Source organism: Falco biarmicus, chromosome 7, assembly GCF_023638135.1.
Source record: "Falco biarmicus isolate bFalBia1 chromosome 7, bFalBia1.pri, whole genome shotgun sequence".
In the NCBI taxonomy this organism is placed as follows: Eukaryota; Metazoa; Chordata; class Aves; order Falconiformes; family Falconidae; genus Falco; species Falco biarmicus.
The window spans coordinates 51,551,568-51,569,842 of record NC_079294.1 but is presented as its reverse complement, the minus strand read 5'-3'; the positions used below and the strand labels follow the sequence as shown (position 1 = coordinate 51,569,842).

The 18,275-nt window shown below is 36.3% G+C and overlaps 1 protein-coding gene across 3 annotated transcripts in view; it reads right to left on the bottom strand.

The window, feature by feature from the left end:
• VPS13C (vacuolar protein sorting 13 homolog C) overlaps positions 1 to 18,275 on the bottom strand; it is a 97,315-nt gene that overhangs the window by 34,387 nt on the left and 44,653 nt on the right. For all 3 annotated transcript variants that reach the window (XM_056345884.1, XM_056345882.1, XM_056345883.1), the window contains 18 exons: positions 17,534 to 17,690; positions 16,766 to 16,845; positions 15,881 to 15,940; positions 14,563 to 14,728; positions 13,509 to 13,625; positions 12,869 to 12,972; positions 12,257 to 12,424; positions 11,536 to 11,840; positions 11,009 to 11,153; positions 9,724 to 9,880; positions 8,730 to 8,857; positions 7,553 to 7,722; positions 6,761 to 6,999; positions 5,061 to 5,290; positions 4,189 to 4,281; positions 2,792 to 3,157; positions 1,466 to 1,555; positions 891 to 1,046 (listed from right to left, as the gene is read on the bottom strand). In XM_056345884.1, coding sequence (XP_056201859.1) covers positions 891 to 1,046; positions 1,466 to 1,555; positions 2,792 to 3,157; positions 4,189 to 4,281; positions 5,061 to 5,290; positions 6,761 to 6,999; positions 7,553 to 7,722; positions 8,730 to 8,857; positions 9,724 to 9,880; positions 11,009 to 11,153; positions 11,536 to 11,840; positions 12,257 to 12,424; positions 12,869 to 12,972; positions 13,509 to 13,625; positions 14,563 to 14,728; positions 15,881 to 15,940; positions 16,766 to 16,845; positions 17,534 to 17,690 — 2,931 coding nt within the window. The remainder of the gene's footprint in view (positions 1 to 890; positions 1,047 to 1,465; positions 1,556 to 2,791; positions 3,158 to 4,188; positions 4,282 to 5,060; positions 5,291 to 6,760; positions 7,000 to 7,552; positions 7,723 to 8,729; positions 8,858 to 9,723; positions 9,881 to 11,008; positions 11,154 to 11,535; positions 11,841 to 12,256; positions 12,425 to 12,868; positions 12,973 to 13,508; positions 13,626 to 14,562; positions 14,729 to 15,880; positions 15,941 to 16,765; positions 16,846 to 17,533; positions 17,691 to 18,275) is intronic.

The window sequence follows — 18,275 nt, the reverse complement described above, 5'->3', positions numbered from 1 at the left end:
CAGTATCTCAGGGAAGTAAAGGTTACTTCTAGAAAACTTCATTATTATTCTGTGATTTGCAGCAAATGTTGATGATATAATAAGCATTCATGCTTCTCATAGGGATTTTTTACAGTTGTTGAGTTGTAAGAAAAATAAGATCTGAGACACAGAAGCCCCAAGCACATTCACCATGTACACATATTCAACCACAACTTATGCTTACAAACATTTGTTTGATTACACAAAAGCCATGGTAACTGACTGCCAAAATAGACTTACAGGATAAGCAGGTACTAACTCAGAGAACTCTTGCTTATTCAGCGTTAATAAATAGTCACATTCTGTAACAAGTTTGATTTAGTAACCCCAAATTTATCCCCCCCCCCCCCCCAAAAAAAATAAGGCAAAGGGAAGTGCCTAGGACATTCTATAAGCACACATACTACCACAACAAAAACAGAGAAAGAAGTATTTTCAACACACTGGACTTCCTACTTTTACACTTTGAAGGCCAATCTTAAAACACACACTTTTCTTAGTATTCTGTTAAAGAAAAAAGATGAAAGGGAAACAAATTTCTCTTAATATTTCAGAAAAAGGATTGTAGGAAACAGCTGTGTTTATTGGAGGGTTTTAGTTTTTATCTCATTCAGCTGCTTGTAGGACTGTTCCTTAAGTCCTGCAAAAGCATATTTGTTCTTCTAACACAGAAATTGCTTTTTTCAAACACTAGCACCACCTTTTTGTTAACCCTAAAGGACTAAAACTCCTCAGTCCTGCTAGATAACATCTGTCAGGGCTGCAGAACAGTCATTGGCTTGTGACTGGCAGCACAGCAATTTCTTTTAAAAGTATCAGAACTTCCTACAGAAAAACATGATTCAGCACCTTCTGCCTGTTAGGACTACCTTGGCTAAATTACTGAAAACAGCAAGACAACATTTGGATATTGTTATATTCATCGTATCCTTTGAAGAGATGTTAACTGCAGTTTGCGGCTCAGGAAGAACAATGAAATCGTCCCCAGGCATCAAACTTCTCTCTTGGACAGGGTTAGTCTTCATCTAAAACACAAATTTCATTAGGCCATTATGAACATACACGTTACTTTCTCCCATGTTAAAACAGAAAAAAACCTTGACCTACACTTAACAATTTCACCAAGCAAAGGAAAACCTACTTTCCGTTGTAAAACTTGGACACCCCCACACAAACACAGGATTTTTATACCAACACTGAAGGCAAGCAAGTTATTTTCTTTCCTCTCTGTATGTGTGGTTACACAATACATTTTGTCCATGCACTGGAGAATTAACATTATTCAGAAATGCCTTAAGATGTCTGAAGACTGATTTTCTATGTGAAATTGCACAGCTTCCTCAAAGCAACAGCATTCAGAAGATCAACCTTCTGTCACAGAAAACTTTTAAGAAATAGTTGGCTACTCAAACTGTTTCACATGGGTTCAAGTGTGTTTACATACTTCCAGCTTTAAACTCCATTGCTTCTTTCCTCCTTCAATTCGTTCAATAAGTGGCTCCCACACTGCATAGGTTTCATTGTAATAATGAACCTAAAGAACCAAAATTAAATAAGGCATCTAAAAATAAAAGACTGAGTTCCTTCCAATAGCATTTAGTATGAAAAACATTAACAAGAAAACATTGAACTTCATTTCACATTTTGGAGGTCTACCTTTCAATGGCTTCAAAAATTAATACACAAGTGTAATATGTCATACACTTTCTGAAAGTGACTTAAGTTTTGAAGAACTGACAACCTGCCTTGCTTTTAGAACAACCAGACAGCCTGGTAACTCCATGCCTTTTTAACATCTTCATTTAATACAATTAAGACTCCACCCTCTCTTAAGACTGTTTGAGACTATGATTTTGAGATCAGGAACTTCAACGCCCAGAGTACATGACTGTACTATGAAATAAAAATTCAGTCTGAGCAAACCTTAGCCTGGATCTGGTCCACTGGAACAATTAATCTCATAACCTACACCAAGTTTTTACTTTCCTTCAGCCACTGCAAATTTGAATAGAAGTTGGGGTCCAAACTGTTCTGCACACTCCCTTTCAGCTATCTTCCTCATCCCTTCCCACTTTCGGAAGCATGGCGACTTCCCCCAGTTGTATACGGTTAGGTATGCATCCTCCATACTCCGATATGCACATCTAGCAATGAAAAAAGGCTACTTGTATATCCAGTACAGAATGGAGTATGAGGCACATTTGGTACACTGACAACATATAATTAAGCTGTAGTTAACCTACTGCACAGAACAGCTGCACATCTAGTTGTATGAAATTTTAATATGCTGCCTCCGTAAGAGACATAACATCTCAGAATTTACCGTGTCTTGGGGAAAACAGTTGCAATAGCTAGCAAAACAGATATCGTATGATTACAATCCAAGATGCAAAGAAGATTTTTGAGAACATAGCGTAACTTGTATCTTACAAATAAACACAATGCTAGAGAAACAAAGATGGGCAAACAGATAAATATGAATATTCAACTAAGCCAAGCTCATTGTTCATGCAGCAAAAAATGAATATGTGAAAATAATGGAGAAACAGAGAGAACTAGATTATTCCAGTAACATCTGTTATTGATTTTAAAGTTTCCTAAGAACTACATCATGCTTAGCCATACTTGCCTAACTACTAAAGCACTCCTAAGAGCATTACAATTTAAAACTATTATTAATTTAGCACATAGAAATATACTAGAAACTTTCTTGGAACATTATGAAATGTGCAAAAGTGTTTTAAACTGCTAACAATTTGATTCTACATACCTCCAGTGACATATCAGCAGTGACCTCCATCAGCGAAGACCAGTTTTTAAGGACACCTGAAAACACAGATTCCACTAACAATAAAGGGACAGTACGATGACCCAGGCCACATTCCAAGGTGACCTGAACTGATTTCACCACAATGTCGAATTTCTCTTGTTTCAGAACATGTTCCCGGTCCTTAAAAGTTTCTGTTGCTTCTGTAGCTACATCAACACCAAGAAACCAAGCATTGCACTCATCTATAGGCTTCACTTGCCACAAATTCTCAGAAACTTCAGGTGCTCCTCTAGAATCCTCCTCTATTGTTCTGGGTTTTATGGCAGCCATAATGGTCATTACAGTGTTTAAAATTATTGGTGAGATCTTGAACAAAGAACAAAATAAAAACTTTATAGCACAAAACAATTTAAAACTGATTAACATACAAAATATACAATAAACGGAAATGGCAAAGAACTCTTGGGTTCTTCATAAAGGTACACAGCATTAAAGACTCTTATACGAGATGCAACTTCAATTCCAAGATAAAGAAACAGAACCCATTCGTGGACTTCCTCTGCTTTTCCCTTCCTACAAAACTTTCCAATTCCTCCCTCACAAGACACCCCCACCCCCGCCCCCCAGCTCAAGAATAAAATTCTCAGATTGCAATTTCACTTTTACTAATACACAGTACTCCCATAACGGCAGTCAATATCAACCTTTTCCCTACTACACTGTGAAATGTGAATTTATTTTTTAAATCTTCAAGGTGTTCAGAAAAGCATGTTTGCAGAGTTATGCGCACCACCATTTCCATTTACAGTACAATACACCCACCAAAAGCTTTATGCTTTAGGAACAATGTACTGTTGCCTACAGTTTAAGACAGCACCACTGACCACAATTTTCAGACCACAAATGCAAATTTCTGAACTTTTAATAGGAGAATTAGTAAACTGCATTCAGAAAGACCTTTACTATAGACACAATTATTAATTTACCTATTAAGAACTAGGTATTTCACATTGCATATCATCCTGGAAATCACATTAACGGCACACACACTTGCATGTATGCTCCTGCTTATAAGCATCTCTGAAGACAAAAACAGTGGTGGTGGTGGCGACAGGGGGAAGGTCTGTTTCATAAATTTGGAAGAAACTGGTAGAAGGAATCCTAGTACCTGACGTATTTAAATTAGTCCTTTTTTGCCAAGAGATTGCCCAAACAAGGAACATGGAATGATTTTTTCCAACACAGAACAGCTCTAAAAAAAGGATAAATGCCTATTTCTGAAATTAAATTAATGGGGAAAATGGAAACTTTAAGTAGCAATACAGAACTTTAAAAAAAAGCATGCTACAGCTTGAGAAGCGCACTTGTTCTTCAGAAGACAGTTTTAATGATCTTACCTTTATAGTAAGTTCTTCTACTGTTACTACCACAGTTTGTAACCCTGAGACATGCACCATATTTTCCATGACCAAAGAACATGGTCGTAACACCTGAGTGAAAAATATAATTTTATTATTAAGGTAACTCCTGGAATCTAACCTGTTCAAATGGTCTTGTATTTTTTAATGCCATAGGCCAAAGGGATGCTGATTCCATAAAATAGTATGTTTCAAAGTAACAGCATTCTTTCCACAGTGTTACTGTACCTCATTCCAGCATCCAAATTTGCACAAGAACAATTTTGTACAGGAAGGTTAAAAGCTAGTGAAATAAAAGCTTTTGATGTAAGGCTTAAAAAACAGACCAAACAAAAATCCAATGCACAAAAAGACTGATGGTATAGTCAAAAAAACCCTGAATCCTTTAGAAAACTAAATGCAGAATGAAAGATACCATGTGTGAGATGAACCACACAGGCCACCTTTGTGGCTCACTGATCGCTACCAGGAATGAGTAGAAGTTCCAAGCAACATGCTAATCAGCATACTCTACTGCAACAAGTGAGCTGACAAGCAATAAACAAAAGTTGCAGAGAGATATTCTTAGTCTTCAAAATCCCTCATACAGTTTCTTCACTAAAAACTTTAAATTTAATTTAAAAATGCAGCACACAACTTTTAGACAGAACTCTACATAATGAAGTCTTGCACCTACAGATGAAAGATTCACCTTTAAAAGCCATACCACAGATGTGCAGTCCCCTCCTGTCTTCATAGCAGTCATGATACAAAACCTGAAATTTCTCAGTGCTATGGATACGCCAACCGAAGGAACGCACCTGCCAAAAATTCTCATTACTTATCACATTATGAAAACCGAGTTTTCTTACCGTAGTAACACTTTTGTCTTGTTTTTCTTTGAGAAAGGCACAGGCCAACACTTTGAATCCCTTAACTTGAGCAGTCATCCTCTGTGCGAGCTTTCCAGATGTCAAAGAAAAGTCACATTGGAAGGACACTTTTAAGGCAGGGGCATCCGCACTGGTCAAATTAGCAACAAAAACAATTTCTGGATCCATGATCACAGCTTTTACTGTCATATTTTGCCGTACAGATATTTCTGTGAAAGTGAAACACCCCCTTGAATATCAATCGTTTGAAAGCATTATTATGTACATAATACCCAAGCCATGCATTAAAATTGCTACATAATTTTAGAGGTATAAATTTTACAAATATGTCTCAATTTTTACAGGAATACTTTGCTGAATATTACACAGTGTGCAGAAATCAGCAGCAAACTGGTCAGAAGCCTTGTTTTGAAGAAATTGTTTCAATATTGTAAAAAGACAGTATTAGCTCTACACACTGTAGTCAACCTAAGCAGTGGCTCTACAAAGCCAAGCTGGAAATAGTTATATTCTGGCTGAATGCCTAAAATAACTAAATTCTTTAGAGTGAAGATTTACTAATTAAAACCAAATTAGCAATATTCAATTTGTCTGAATATCCACTCAGTCTTCAAACAGGAGGAGAGAATCGTATTATGTTTATCTCAATTAAAAGCAAGAGTCTCTAACCTAGTGATGGATCAAGTCACTTTGGCCCTCAATGATAGGCAGTGTAGAGCCATGTGATGCTCCTGCACACTGGGACTCATTATATGGGTTACTCACACCTCATACTTCCTGGTAGTACCAGGATATCACACCTATGCAATGGAAGAGGTGCCAAGTTGAGGCTTGGTGCACTACAAGGAAAGCCAAGAAAGCTAGGCATCATGGACTACAGGCAACAACGCACCCTGAGCAGCCCCTGCAAGTGCCATTTTTCTGGAGTGTGTACCATCTCTCCCTCATCACAGGGCTTGTGCACATCCCCAGCAAGGGAAGAAGAGAGGAAGTGAACTTCTGACATCACTAGGGCAATTCATAAAACCTAGGGCTCACTCTAGTACTCTGCCAAGGTCCCCAAAACAGCAGCAGGTTTGTTGGGAACCAGCTAGACAACACAACCCAGACTAGGTCTGACCACAACTAAGGCAAGCCTAACAATCACTTAAAACCAAATAAAAAGAACCTCAAACACGGTGTTCCTTGCCCTTGTTTCATCATGCTTTACCTTTAGTCTTCAACCAAAGAGAGGAAAGCTGTTCATCAAAAACTCAAGTTTTCCATTCTGAAATAACCTAGTTTCAAAATACACAACTTGCAGAAGTAAAGGTAAGACATCACTCACCTTTAAAGAGTAAGTTGTTCTTTTTACTTCCTTAATTACTATCTACACGGCACTTTTTACCCTAAGGATGCTTCCTTTGCAACATTACACAGGTAAAAGTCCTGTTTAGCATGAGTGACTTTCAATATTTAGCTCTGTTGGAGAGCACAACTCCACTACTTAACACAGCAGTTTTAGAACTACTACTGCTTACAACAATCTATGGTATCAGTGCCCAATTTACACATTGTGAAGAATAAACTCATTTCTTAAGCCTGATAGCAAGACAGTATCTTGAAAACTTTTGGATGATTTATTTTCAGTACGAGGTCTGTAAAGGAGGGGAGTGGGGGTGGAAATCAGTTTCACAGACCTGTTTCTGTCTTGGATTTCCCAGAAGCAACATGCTTTAATTGGAACTGTGCAGATCTTTCAGTTGAGGATGCTGGCATTGAGTTAATGAAAAAATCTGCTACTGTCAACAAAAACTCCATACTGGCACATATGTACAGCTTGTCAAGGAGAGCAATTACTTCAGTTCCATTTTTATCCTGCTTGTAGTTTATATCTATCATAGAACTGTCATTTGTGTCATCTTTCTTGTCTATCATTCTGGAAAACAAGTTTCATAAGATACATTTCAATCATCGTAACACATACATCTAGAAAAACGAGCAATGCATAAGTAGTGCCATTTTTTCCCCAGTGCCATTTATAAATAACAATTACAACACAAACAATCGGCGTTCCCTCCAGAAATAAGAAGGTTTCTCTAACACAGGAGTCATTTCAATTTAAAATGTGTGCTACAGTTTTGGAACTACCTATGTAGCATGTAACAATCAGACTAAAAAGTTTCCATGCATAGAGCTCTCCAGCTGAGGCTGGCTGCTCTCTACCCAGTTGTTCTACATAGTTTACTCAAGCCTCCCAGGTACATCTTTTTTTGTTGTTTTGGACAACCTGGGAAATCAACATATAAAATAAACTTGCTTAACATTATTCAGATTACATCATTCATTACTGTAGTGCACACTATGACAGGCAACAACTGACAGCCCTACTAAGTTTTATCAATCCCATGTGAAACATAGTATAGAACAAGGTAACAACCTTCCTCACAAGTTGCATGGAGTTTTTTCATGTCTGATGTGCTCAAACTTACCTTGCAGTCACATTCTGAATTCCTTCTCTGAGATCATCCAGGGTACACGCCTTGAGTTTAACACTAATATCCATTGAGCCATCTGAAAACATCTTCCCTGATGATGCCATGAGATGCAATCGGAGTTCACCAAGGCGTAATTTGTCACTATGCAGTGAAAGCAGGGACTTCTACATAATGAGACATAGTAGGACTAGTTATTACGGAACAAATAGGAACATTTCCCTTTCTGCTAGCCACGTGCATTTTGATCCATGAATTGAAGGATCTGATTAGCCTGTTGCTGTCAGTCCTCCAATCATACAAATTAGTCCAAGAAACTCACTGAGAAAACAGAAAACGGGTTGTAACAAAGTTGTTTCTTTACCACATTTCTAACAGTTGTTCAGAATGCATGACCAAAGGATAACCTGTCTGAACTCTGAACCTCCTACCAGAGGATCCCTCCACTCCTACCACACTAACTTATTTACAAACAGGACCTGAGTAAAATGTGGAAAGTGTATGAAGAAATTAAAATGGTCCCATTACAGTGTACTTTTTCCCCGTAATGCTCGTTTTGTGCCCCTCATACAAAAAGCACCACAAATTCCCGCACTACAGTTATTTTAAATGCAAAGCTACCACATCTTCACTATATACCAAGACTAACAAAGCAAGCATCTTCACTTCTGGACAAAGCATATTAAGTCATAAAAATAAGGCAACATTGTACATTTTTCTCTTCCATTTTCTGCACAAGAAGGATGTTCATTATTGCTCACCCTCAGGGATATGAGAAGGAAGTATGGGCTATGTTCACCTTGGCTCTGCTTACTGACTGTATAGGTAGCATGCACAGAACTAGCATCATCTAAAGCTAGCAATTCCTGCTTTTCAAATTTTCATTTTTATTTTGGATAACTGGAATCAAGGCTTGAATGACCAAATCAAATGGTGGGTTGTTTTGGTTGGTTGGTTCATTACTTTTTTAGGGTCATTTTTATAAATGCACTTACAGACATACTCTGCCCATAAAGAAACAAAGTTCCAGGATAAATTGCATAAACTCCATAGAGTAAGCAATACAATGTCAACAAAACCAATGAAACTCTTTGTTTTACTATCCTGAGTTCTGTCTATGTGAGAAGCGTTAAGTTCCCCACCCCATCTCTATGGTAAAAGCTTTGTCACAAACCTGATTTGTATCACTATTGTAGAGAGTTACTGAAAGTGACTCAAAATTGAAGTCAAATTTAAGCGTTGTATAGCATTCCACAGAAGACTGAACTGCAGAAGCATCTTTTTCTCCAAAAGCAAGACGACCTGTCAGTGAAAAGAAAGTATTTTTATATTTCTTTATAACACTGGGCTTGGGGGTGGTTTTCTGGGCAAGGCAGGGGTGTGGGGGTGTTTTGTTTTGTTTTGTTTGGTTGGTTTTGTTTGTTTGTTTGGGGGTTTTTTTAGTTAATATCAGACAGTCACAGAAAGAGGAAAACCTCTAAATTTGGAAGACTATTCAGATCAACAAGCACTACTCTTTACTCAATAGCACTCTGTTCTATTTAATGCATGCTAAAATTACCTAGCACAGAGTGGTTTAATAAAAAAAAAGCTGTCATTAATTTACTGCAGTTCTTCATTTGCTTTGATGGAGAACTACAGAAAACACTGAGACTGCTCAAGGAGTTTGCACTATTCTTCCTTCCAGTTTCTTCTGATAGCATAGCAATTCAACTATTGGCTGAACAATAGTTTTTTGACACTAAGAAAGTTAAATTTTGGACAAAAAAAAGACTTTGGCAAAGTTAACAGTATTTCATTCACAGACTTACACTCTTTACATTATCACACTATTTGAATACTAATAATATCCTAGATTGTTGTAACTGTGCATTAACATTATGCAGTAGTTGGTTTGGCTTTTTTCTTTTTTAAACTACCTGCAGCTGAAGAGTAGCATCCTATAAGAGATGAATCACAAAAAACACACTACAAAAAACTTTTGATCATCAACAGCTCACACTACATGTATGTGCATACATTATTTATAACCTTTCATGTACACAATACATACAGAATAATTAAGAAAAAGATTTTATTTACACATTTAAGTGCTTGAGATAAATACGATTTTTGAATTTGCAAATTGCCCTCTGCCTAAACATATGTAGCTTTTGAATTGAACATACCCTCACAGAAATCAGATTCATTTGGAACTTTCCCTTTTTGAAGTATCTGTGTATCTTCAATGTTCTCTTGCACAGTAGTTGGCTGGGAAGAAGCCCCTCCAAGGTTTTCAAGTAAAATTTTCATGACCACAGTTAGATCATCTTCACTGAGTGCAATCTGTGAAGTGATAAACCCGCAACTTCATTTTTGGTGACAGTACTTCTTTCTAACACAGTATGCAAATGTTGAGAAGTAACAACATGCTGCTTCCACCATAAACAAGCTGTCTAGTCAAAATGATCCTGGCCAAAACACCCAAAATAATTTGCCCATTTTTCCTAAAATATCATTTGTTACTTGTTAAGAACAAGAGTTACACCAAGAACTAACACTCCACACGATAAACACTTTCTAGTCTTGTAAAGGCTCTTTGCCTGCTAAAAATATGAGTAACTGATGATAATAAGCCCTTCTTAATAATTCAGTAATCCATAAACAAAACCAGATAACATTAAATGCAAAATTTACATCATATACACTAAAGCAACTGTCATTCAGTAGGCCTTTAAAGAGTTAATTAAACCGAATCCAACTATCACATAACATGATCATGAAAAAAAGCAGTATTAAGTGACAAAATGTAGTCACTTAGCCCGCAATACAGTGTTAGAATGTTTTTTCTACATTTATTTTTTTTTACTGGTACTGCTCCACTACGTTAATCATCTGTGCTTCACCAGTGCTACATTTGGCCACAGCACAGATTCAGGAGTTAAACAGGGATCATGAACAACTAAAAGGCCCCTAGCCCATTTTTACACACTTAAATCCATACGGTTAATGTAGGAAAAGAGAAAGTAAAGGCCTCCATCTGCAAAGATATGAACCATACTACTTAACTGTTGCATACTGGAGATCCACATCTACCCTTTTAATTTCTAATAAACCTACTTAAATGCTCAAATAACCTGAATATTACAGATTAAACAATATAAAATCTTAAATCTAGATTTTAAATGCTAACTCAAAGACAGCCTCAATGACTTTACTGACTGTTGAGTCGAAGGATAGCTCCAACAGACCCACAGAAAAGTAAAAAATAGGTTTTATTCCATTTGCATGCTGCTACACCAAAATTAGTCACTATACGATATCAAAACTCCAATAGACCAATGAACTGGACCGTCAAGCTGGAATCTTTTAACATTCTGTAAAGAATACAAGTTGCAACGAGTTTACAAGCATCTTAACTAGGTTATTCTTATTCTGAGAAAATATCTAACTTTTGACATAACTTTGTATTACCTGCATTGGTTTTAGGTCTCCTTTGATACCAATTGTTGGGGTTTTATGATACCAAGTTGCTGCTAAATTTCTCTGGACCAGTAAAGTCAAACTCACAGGACACAGAATTTCATGAAATGGTTGAGAATCTGTGGATATAACACACCTACAAAAGACAGTGGCAGAGAAAAAAAATGTTTAGTAGTTGCAGAATATAAAACAATATCATGTAAATCTAGCAGAATTATACATATACTTTTTTCTAAATTAGTAATAATGCATGCTTACATGCACTTACACCCAGGTATGCACTTAAGATGAGCTCAGTTACTGTCCTATCATTCCTTTCTTTCCAAGAAGTTTGAGACAGGGACATGTGTCCCTATCTAAAAGCACTCCCAAACTTAGTCTGGGGGAGTGGGCTTGTTTAGTTTTAGTATTTTTTCATCACCTATCATCTTTAAAAACATACAACAATGCTGTATATAGAATATGGACCTGTTTTCTTTACAAACACTTTTCAATTCAGAAGAAAACTCCATGTATACCTTGATAATTTCAAATGACTTAGTTGCACATCCATGTTGTCAATGACTGGAGGAAGAGGAGATTCATCTGAAGACACCAGCTTGAATTCATTCTGAACTCTGATTAAGCCAAGATCAGCTACCAAAGCATTGTATGAAGTTGAAGACTCAGGAACAACTATAACTGGAGCTTTCAAGTTGACATCCATTAAGAGGCGGAAGCTCTTTTTAGCAAAGTCTTTCATGCTGGAAGCAGCCTTTTCTGCTGCCTGGACAGTAACTGCAGTCAGGGCCTCTTGTGCCGTTTGGAAATTGTTTAGGAAGTTCTGTTGACAGGCAGTGAAAAAAAGTAAGAGTTCTATGACAGCAAATAAACCTCTCAAAAAAGACAAGCCTCCGACAAAACGTAAACTTAAGCAAAATAGTTAAACTGGCAGAAAGATAGAACTTCTAATGCAACCATGGAAAAGAGCAAAAGGTTAAAATCATGCACAAGCTGAGACGTTGCTTATGTATTTGATTTTTAAGGTATTATTAAAGCTATCAATTCAAAATTTGTTTTGTCATCCTCCTTACTCCTCATTCTTCTATGAGGCAGTAAAACTTAAGTGACACTTCAACAAAATATTTCTATACGCTTGTGCATCAGTTCACGCAAGGTACAAGTCACAAAGAACAGATTATGTTTTATTTTATTAAAAAACTTATAATGTCAAGTAAGGAACTGAAACCAATGTCTTACCAAGAGAGACAGGAAGAATCTATGTAGGTAAATTATTTGGATGCAGCCTACTTTCAGAGACATTTTTCCATCCACCCTTGACATATCAGCATAAGCTTCCCCTGCGGTAGCATCTGGATAAAGTGACATGTGAAATCTAAACACTTCATCTCCCATTATGGAGACAGCCTAGAAGATTAAGTCCATATAGTTAACACTCCCAGGCAGTAATATGTGATAGAATTATTGCTTAAGTTATCAAACAAAAAATATTTCCACAAAAAGATCAAATGCAACTTATCAGCAATAATTGGACACATATATGCTCAGCACAAAAGGAAATTAAATCAGCTGTTCTATAGTATATGTTTTCTCACATGGTTACCTATAGTCCCTTTACATTTAACCCATGCAACTCAAGCGCATCAGTAAAAACATGATTAAAAAGAATTAAATATTTTAGGGAAGCACGTTTTTCTTCCCTGAAATAAATGAAATGAAACAATGGAATTTTGCTTAATATTTGATACATTACATTGCACTTATTATACAACACAGCAAATAAACTACAGTGCTGTCATTAAATAAAGAACAAGGTCTTTTTGTTTGTTTACAATCTGCACAACACATCACCTTTTTATGGACTGTTTTTGGATCAACATTTGTAATAACAATGTCCTCAAGTCTGGAGAACACTTTAATCTTTTTAGGTTTCATAGCTATAGATGCATCCATTCCTGATTTGAGACAAAAGGAAGAAGATAGCCATTTGTTTAAGTGCATTTATTAAATAAACACTTTTTAAAAAAGAAGCATCATTTATTACTGGATATAAAGACTAAGAGGAGCTTAGAATCCAGTATTCTACTCTATAATAACTGACACTAAGCCCAAGACAGAAGTCATGACTTTACTACATATGCCAGCATAAACTGACTCTAAGACTAGAGTGAAAATTCCCAACACTATCTAAGATCTAGCTATTAAAAAAAGAAAGCTTCTGTTATTTATAATGTAGTGCCTTCATTTCTTTTAGTTTTACTCCACTTAAAAATTAATTGCTTTCTTTTTCAGGGTTAAACATTTTCTTGCCTCGCAGGCATTTTGGCTACTAAAATAATTAACCACCATCTTATGCAATCAAAAAGTATTCAAACATATCTTACAGAGACATATGTGGTGCACACACTAGCCTTTCAGAAGTGAATGGAGGGGAATAATATATTTCTTGCTACAATCAGCTACTCTATTACTTAAATAAAAAAACCCTTACCTTGTATTCTAATGTCTGCAATGCTACAGGTCTGATCACACACTGTAATACCGAATGCATTTAGCTTTGCAGTGAGTTTTAATTCACAGATATCATCACGGGCTGCATTACTGGGCACTAGGTAGGAAACACAAGAGACAGACAAAAACTTCTTAAGCTAATTGCTTACAACAAATGTTAGATAATTGTACACATATAAACTATTCAAAAAGCAACCTGCACTTACTCCCTTAAAGTTACTGCTAATTATAGAAAAGTCACCAACTAACACAGGCAAACAGCAATCAAGACTATGTTTTCTCTCCTCATAAATACCTAGTCTTCATGCGACAGTATGCCGAATACAGCATACATTTCATTATTTGGAACACGATCTCACATGAGAAATGTTCCTTTCTTTATAGAATAGCAGTGCCAATTTTGGCCTATCAAGTGAAAAAAGTTTCTGCAGCAAATTGAAGGTGCCTGTAGAACACAAAATCTGCCAGCCACTGTAAACTCAGTCCCAATAGATTTAGGATTAGAAAACCTTGAATTTCCCTACAAATACAAGGATCAACCACACAGGACCTGATGAAACATTCTTATGCAGCTTCCATAGAAAAACACGTACTATTTCAAAGTTATAGCTACTAATTATTCAAATAAGCACAACACCTTTCAGTTCATAACTTCTCTTTGCTTCCCCCAGGGCTCAGGAATGTTTCTTGTCAGCAATGTAAGCAACTCTTTAGAGCCTTCAGATTGGAAAGCAACTAAGTTGTGACACCAATGCTTTGGAAAAGCTTTGGTTTTGTTCACTGCAATATCATTTAGTCCACTTTTATTACAGAAGTCAGACCACTACCTAGGAGAAAAGCTATATTGACTAAGGAGAATGTGTAAAACAAAGCGACAGCAAAAACATCTGGCTTTTCTTTCTTAAAGAAGATTATTTTCTTCCTTGTTTTTCTCCAAACAGATTGCAATGCTGTCACCTGAAATGGCATCCTTTGAAAGCAAAGGCTAGATGCTGTTAAGCAACAGAAGTACAGGCTTTCTAATACCACATTACCTGCTCTAAGAGTACTGCCTTTTTCTTGTTCTTTTATTTGCGGCTTGTGGTCTGATGTTTTATCAGTGCTGGGAAAACCACCTGATGGAACACTGAATGTAAGAAAACTTATGATGGAAAGCAAAGCTTCTGTGTGAAGTACTATATCCAAAGATGAAAAAGTGACCTAAAATGAGGGCAAGCAGACAAAGTAACATTGTTATTTAGTAGCAGTCTATTGCATAACAACTCATAGTTATTGTTGCAGAATTGAGAAAATAGTGTCTTGCTCAAGTTTCTCACCCTTTCAAATTTCTCCAGTATCTCACACTTCTACCTCCTTCAACTTAACACCACACAAGCCCCCAAACAGATGATAGAGCTGTGGAAGCAAAGCTTAAAACTGCAACAGAGGAACTGTGCCTATCTAGAAATTGATGCTACATGTAGTTATGCTTTTTCAGTAAGCTCTCAGTTCTGCTGCATTTCATTGTGAACTATTGAGCACTCTGGTTGACACCTTCAGAACTGCGTACAGAGGTATTTTAGCAGGTATGATACAACAAAACATCAAGACTTGCACAAACACAAAGTACTCAAGTAGCAACTATCTAGTCAGTATTACTTAGTGAAACCCAGCATCACCTAGCTGACTTCTTAGCCCAAAGCAACTCTTGATAAATGGTTTTGCTGATGCATTATGGGATGTCAGCATTATTGACTCTAAACAGTCCAGCCACTTCAAGTTCCCCATACGGCTGTCAAGAAGCAAGCTGCACCCACCACTACTACTTCAAAGGAACCATTTTAAAAGCAAAATGACTCTCTTGCTTCAAAAGTCACTGAAGCCATGGAAAGCTACACATGAATGGTTGCTTTCAGGAGAAGTAGAAAAGGACTGATTAAACACAAGACCTCTGAAAATACTTTTGAAATTTCACTGTTACAAACTTTCAAGCTCTGAAACACAAGGCCTTGGTTTCACAGGCTGCTAAGTGTCACTGCAGAAATAATACACACCCAACAGGCCTCAGTTAGAAATAAGTACTTATAAATTTAAACTAGCTACAAATGTACAGCTTCTAGTTAAAAGAATTAATACACTAAATAGTTCATTAAAAAAAGAAAATAATTTATTCTCCTCCTGGATTTTTCTTTGAAGTAGTTAAAAATAAAGCATTATAAGCTTTAATGATGAAAGAGTCAAGTTTTCGTTTTTTAGGTTGGTGGGGGTTTTTTCCCCTCTTCAATGAAAAGAGAAAAAGAGGGCAACTAACAAGTTTACACAGCTGTTACTTTGCAAGAAGCTTAAAAAAAATTAAATACATCCAATACTTACATTGATGTTTTGCTTGGTACTTCCATAAGTAGTAACAAAAGCTGGTCCATCAACATCAGCCTAAAGGAAATAAAATAAGCCCAAGCACACACTCAGTCTCTACTGAATTAACCAAGTTCATTAACTGAATTAACTGAACAAATTGAATTTATCACACAAACACATAAGGATTATTCCCATTGCAAAGGAAAACAAAGGACAAGAAACAAGTTCTCTAAATAAGGCACACAAGTCAACAAGAAGGTGTACTCACAACACTCAGTGACATTTTACAGCACATATTTTGTGAAAGTTCAACTGGCCAGTTACAATTTTCTCTCTTACCTAGGATCTATTTAAACTGGATCAATTTACACTTACTCTGTCACGTTTCTGTATATCTAATAAGAATCAGGTCATTATAGATAAGAATACAACTACAACCTACCAGATTCCCAAGTATTCATGCGGTTTTTGAAAGGCACTTTTTAAAAAAAAAAAAAAAACAACAACAAACTCAAGAACTCCAGCTCATGCCACTCCTCAAATGCTAGTTTTACCACCTGTAGAGAGCCACCTATCACTTACATAGGTAAAGACTATCTCACCTATTAAGTTTCACCAAGATACTTCTCTGTATCATTCACAAAGAAGAACGTATACAAACATTTTGCCTCACCAGTGATTTCAGTAATTGTGTTGACTTAATGAAGCAAGCACTGTATGGAAGCAGTGGAGAGTGAAATTAAATGGTAAGCTGAAATATAGGTATTTGGGAGAAGACCTAGATAAGTTTTAGATACAAATCCTACAGGTTTTAAAAGAAGAAAAAAAATTTCTGACGCAGACTAAGTATGGAAGCCTTATTTTACTCCCCATATAACCTTAGTTAAAAGGTACTGAAACCTTAATGTATTCCATTTTCAGAAGATGTTCATCTGTCTCACTTGAAGAATTAATAATGCAAAGAGGATCTCCTTTTGTGTCTGCAAATAAAGAAATAAAACCGTAAAGTATTCCCACTCAGAAGCTTTACTCCACCTTTGGAATGCCTCCATGCTAATTCTCAATTATATATAATGATACACTATTCTATAAACATCGCTTTTCACTGAGAAGCTGCAGATTAAGCATTACCTTGTGAAATAGTGTATTCACTTTTTTTTAATTAAACTACTCAAAATTAACTTGATCCTGATATAACATTCAAAATGGGAAACTTATTTTCCTATAATTAGTTTTGCATTCCTATCTTTAGGTTTTTATATTCAAAACCATACTTCTTCACTTTGAACACATGGCTATTGCAGCTATTACTTGAATATCACTTTGTTACCCGGCCAACCAAGGATGCTGATCATAAAGCACAGATTCAGAAGCCCATCAAAACACTCTGAACAGATAGAATACTTCTCAGGAATGACCATTCATACTCACAAGTAGGCAACTAATTCAAATAAGTTAACTCAAACCAACTCCAGCAACAGGAGTATAATTTGGTATCAGGTAAAACAGATTAATCTGTATCACACAGGACATCATTAAATGGATTTGGCATGTAACCTCCTGCCATTCCCCCCCCTTAATTTTTTCTTTTAACCATCCTATCCTATTGCTACAAAAGCTGATTGCACACACTGTACTGACTGCATACCATTTTTGTAGAAGACTTACCACTTATTTCAATGCATCTCATAGTAATTTTTTTCAGATATGCTGCTGCACTCAATTCATGATTTTTAACTTTGGTTTCAGTTCCAAGCTGTAGCACAGTTAGAACATGTAATGGGTATCTCTCCTTCTGAACCTGCTTCATCAAGGTTATTACAACCTGGAATGGGGAAATGGAAATAAGTTCACTATTTCAGTGAAGCTGTCCAGATGATAGAGCATGCAGTTATAATGGGCCATTATCTCCTCAGCTAAGCTTCAAGAGTAGTATTAATCTAGACATTTTGCTTTTTAACAAAGAGAACCCACAACAGGAGTTTGTTAAAAGATTTTTTCCCCTCTCTCTCTCTGTTCCTCTTGGCTGAGCAACCAATCACTTATTAACTCCAACAACAAAACAAAAATCCCAGGTCTATTAATTTGGCTATAATTTAATTTTGTTGGCCTAACAGTGTATCTTTACATTGTTAAGCTATGCTTTAATTTTGTAAACAGGCGCTACATACAGAGTCTGAATATGGAAAAAACCGTTACTACAAGTCATACTGGTCTGGAAAGAAGAGCAGTAGAGAACAGACAGCAATGTGAATCAATCTTTGAATACCTGATGCTGTGCAAATAATAATTAAGGACAAAAAAGTTTCAACGTTACAATTCTTCATTTATAGAATATATTAAGCATTACACCGATTACAACATTGAAAATGAGAAAACTTGAGTTTCTAAATGTAGCTGAAAATTAAAG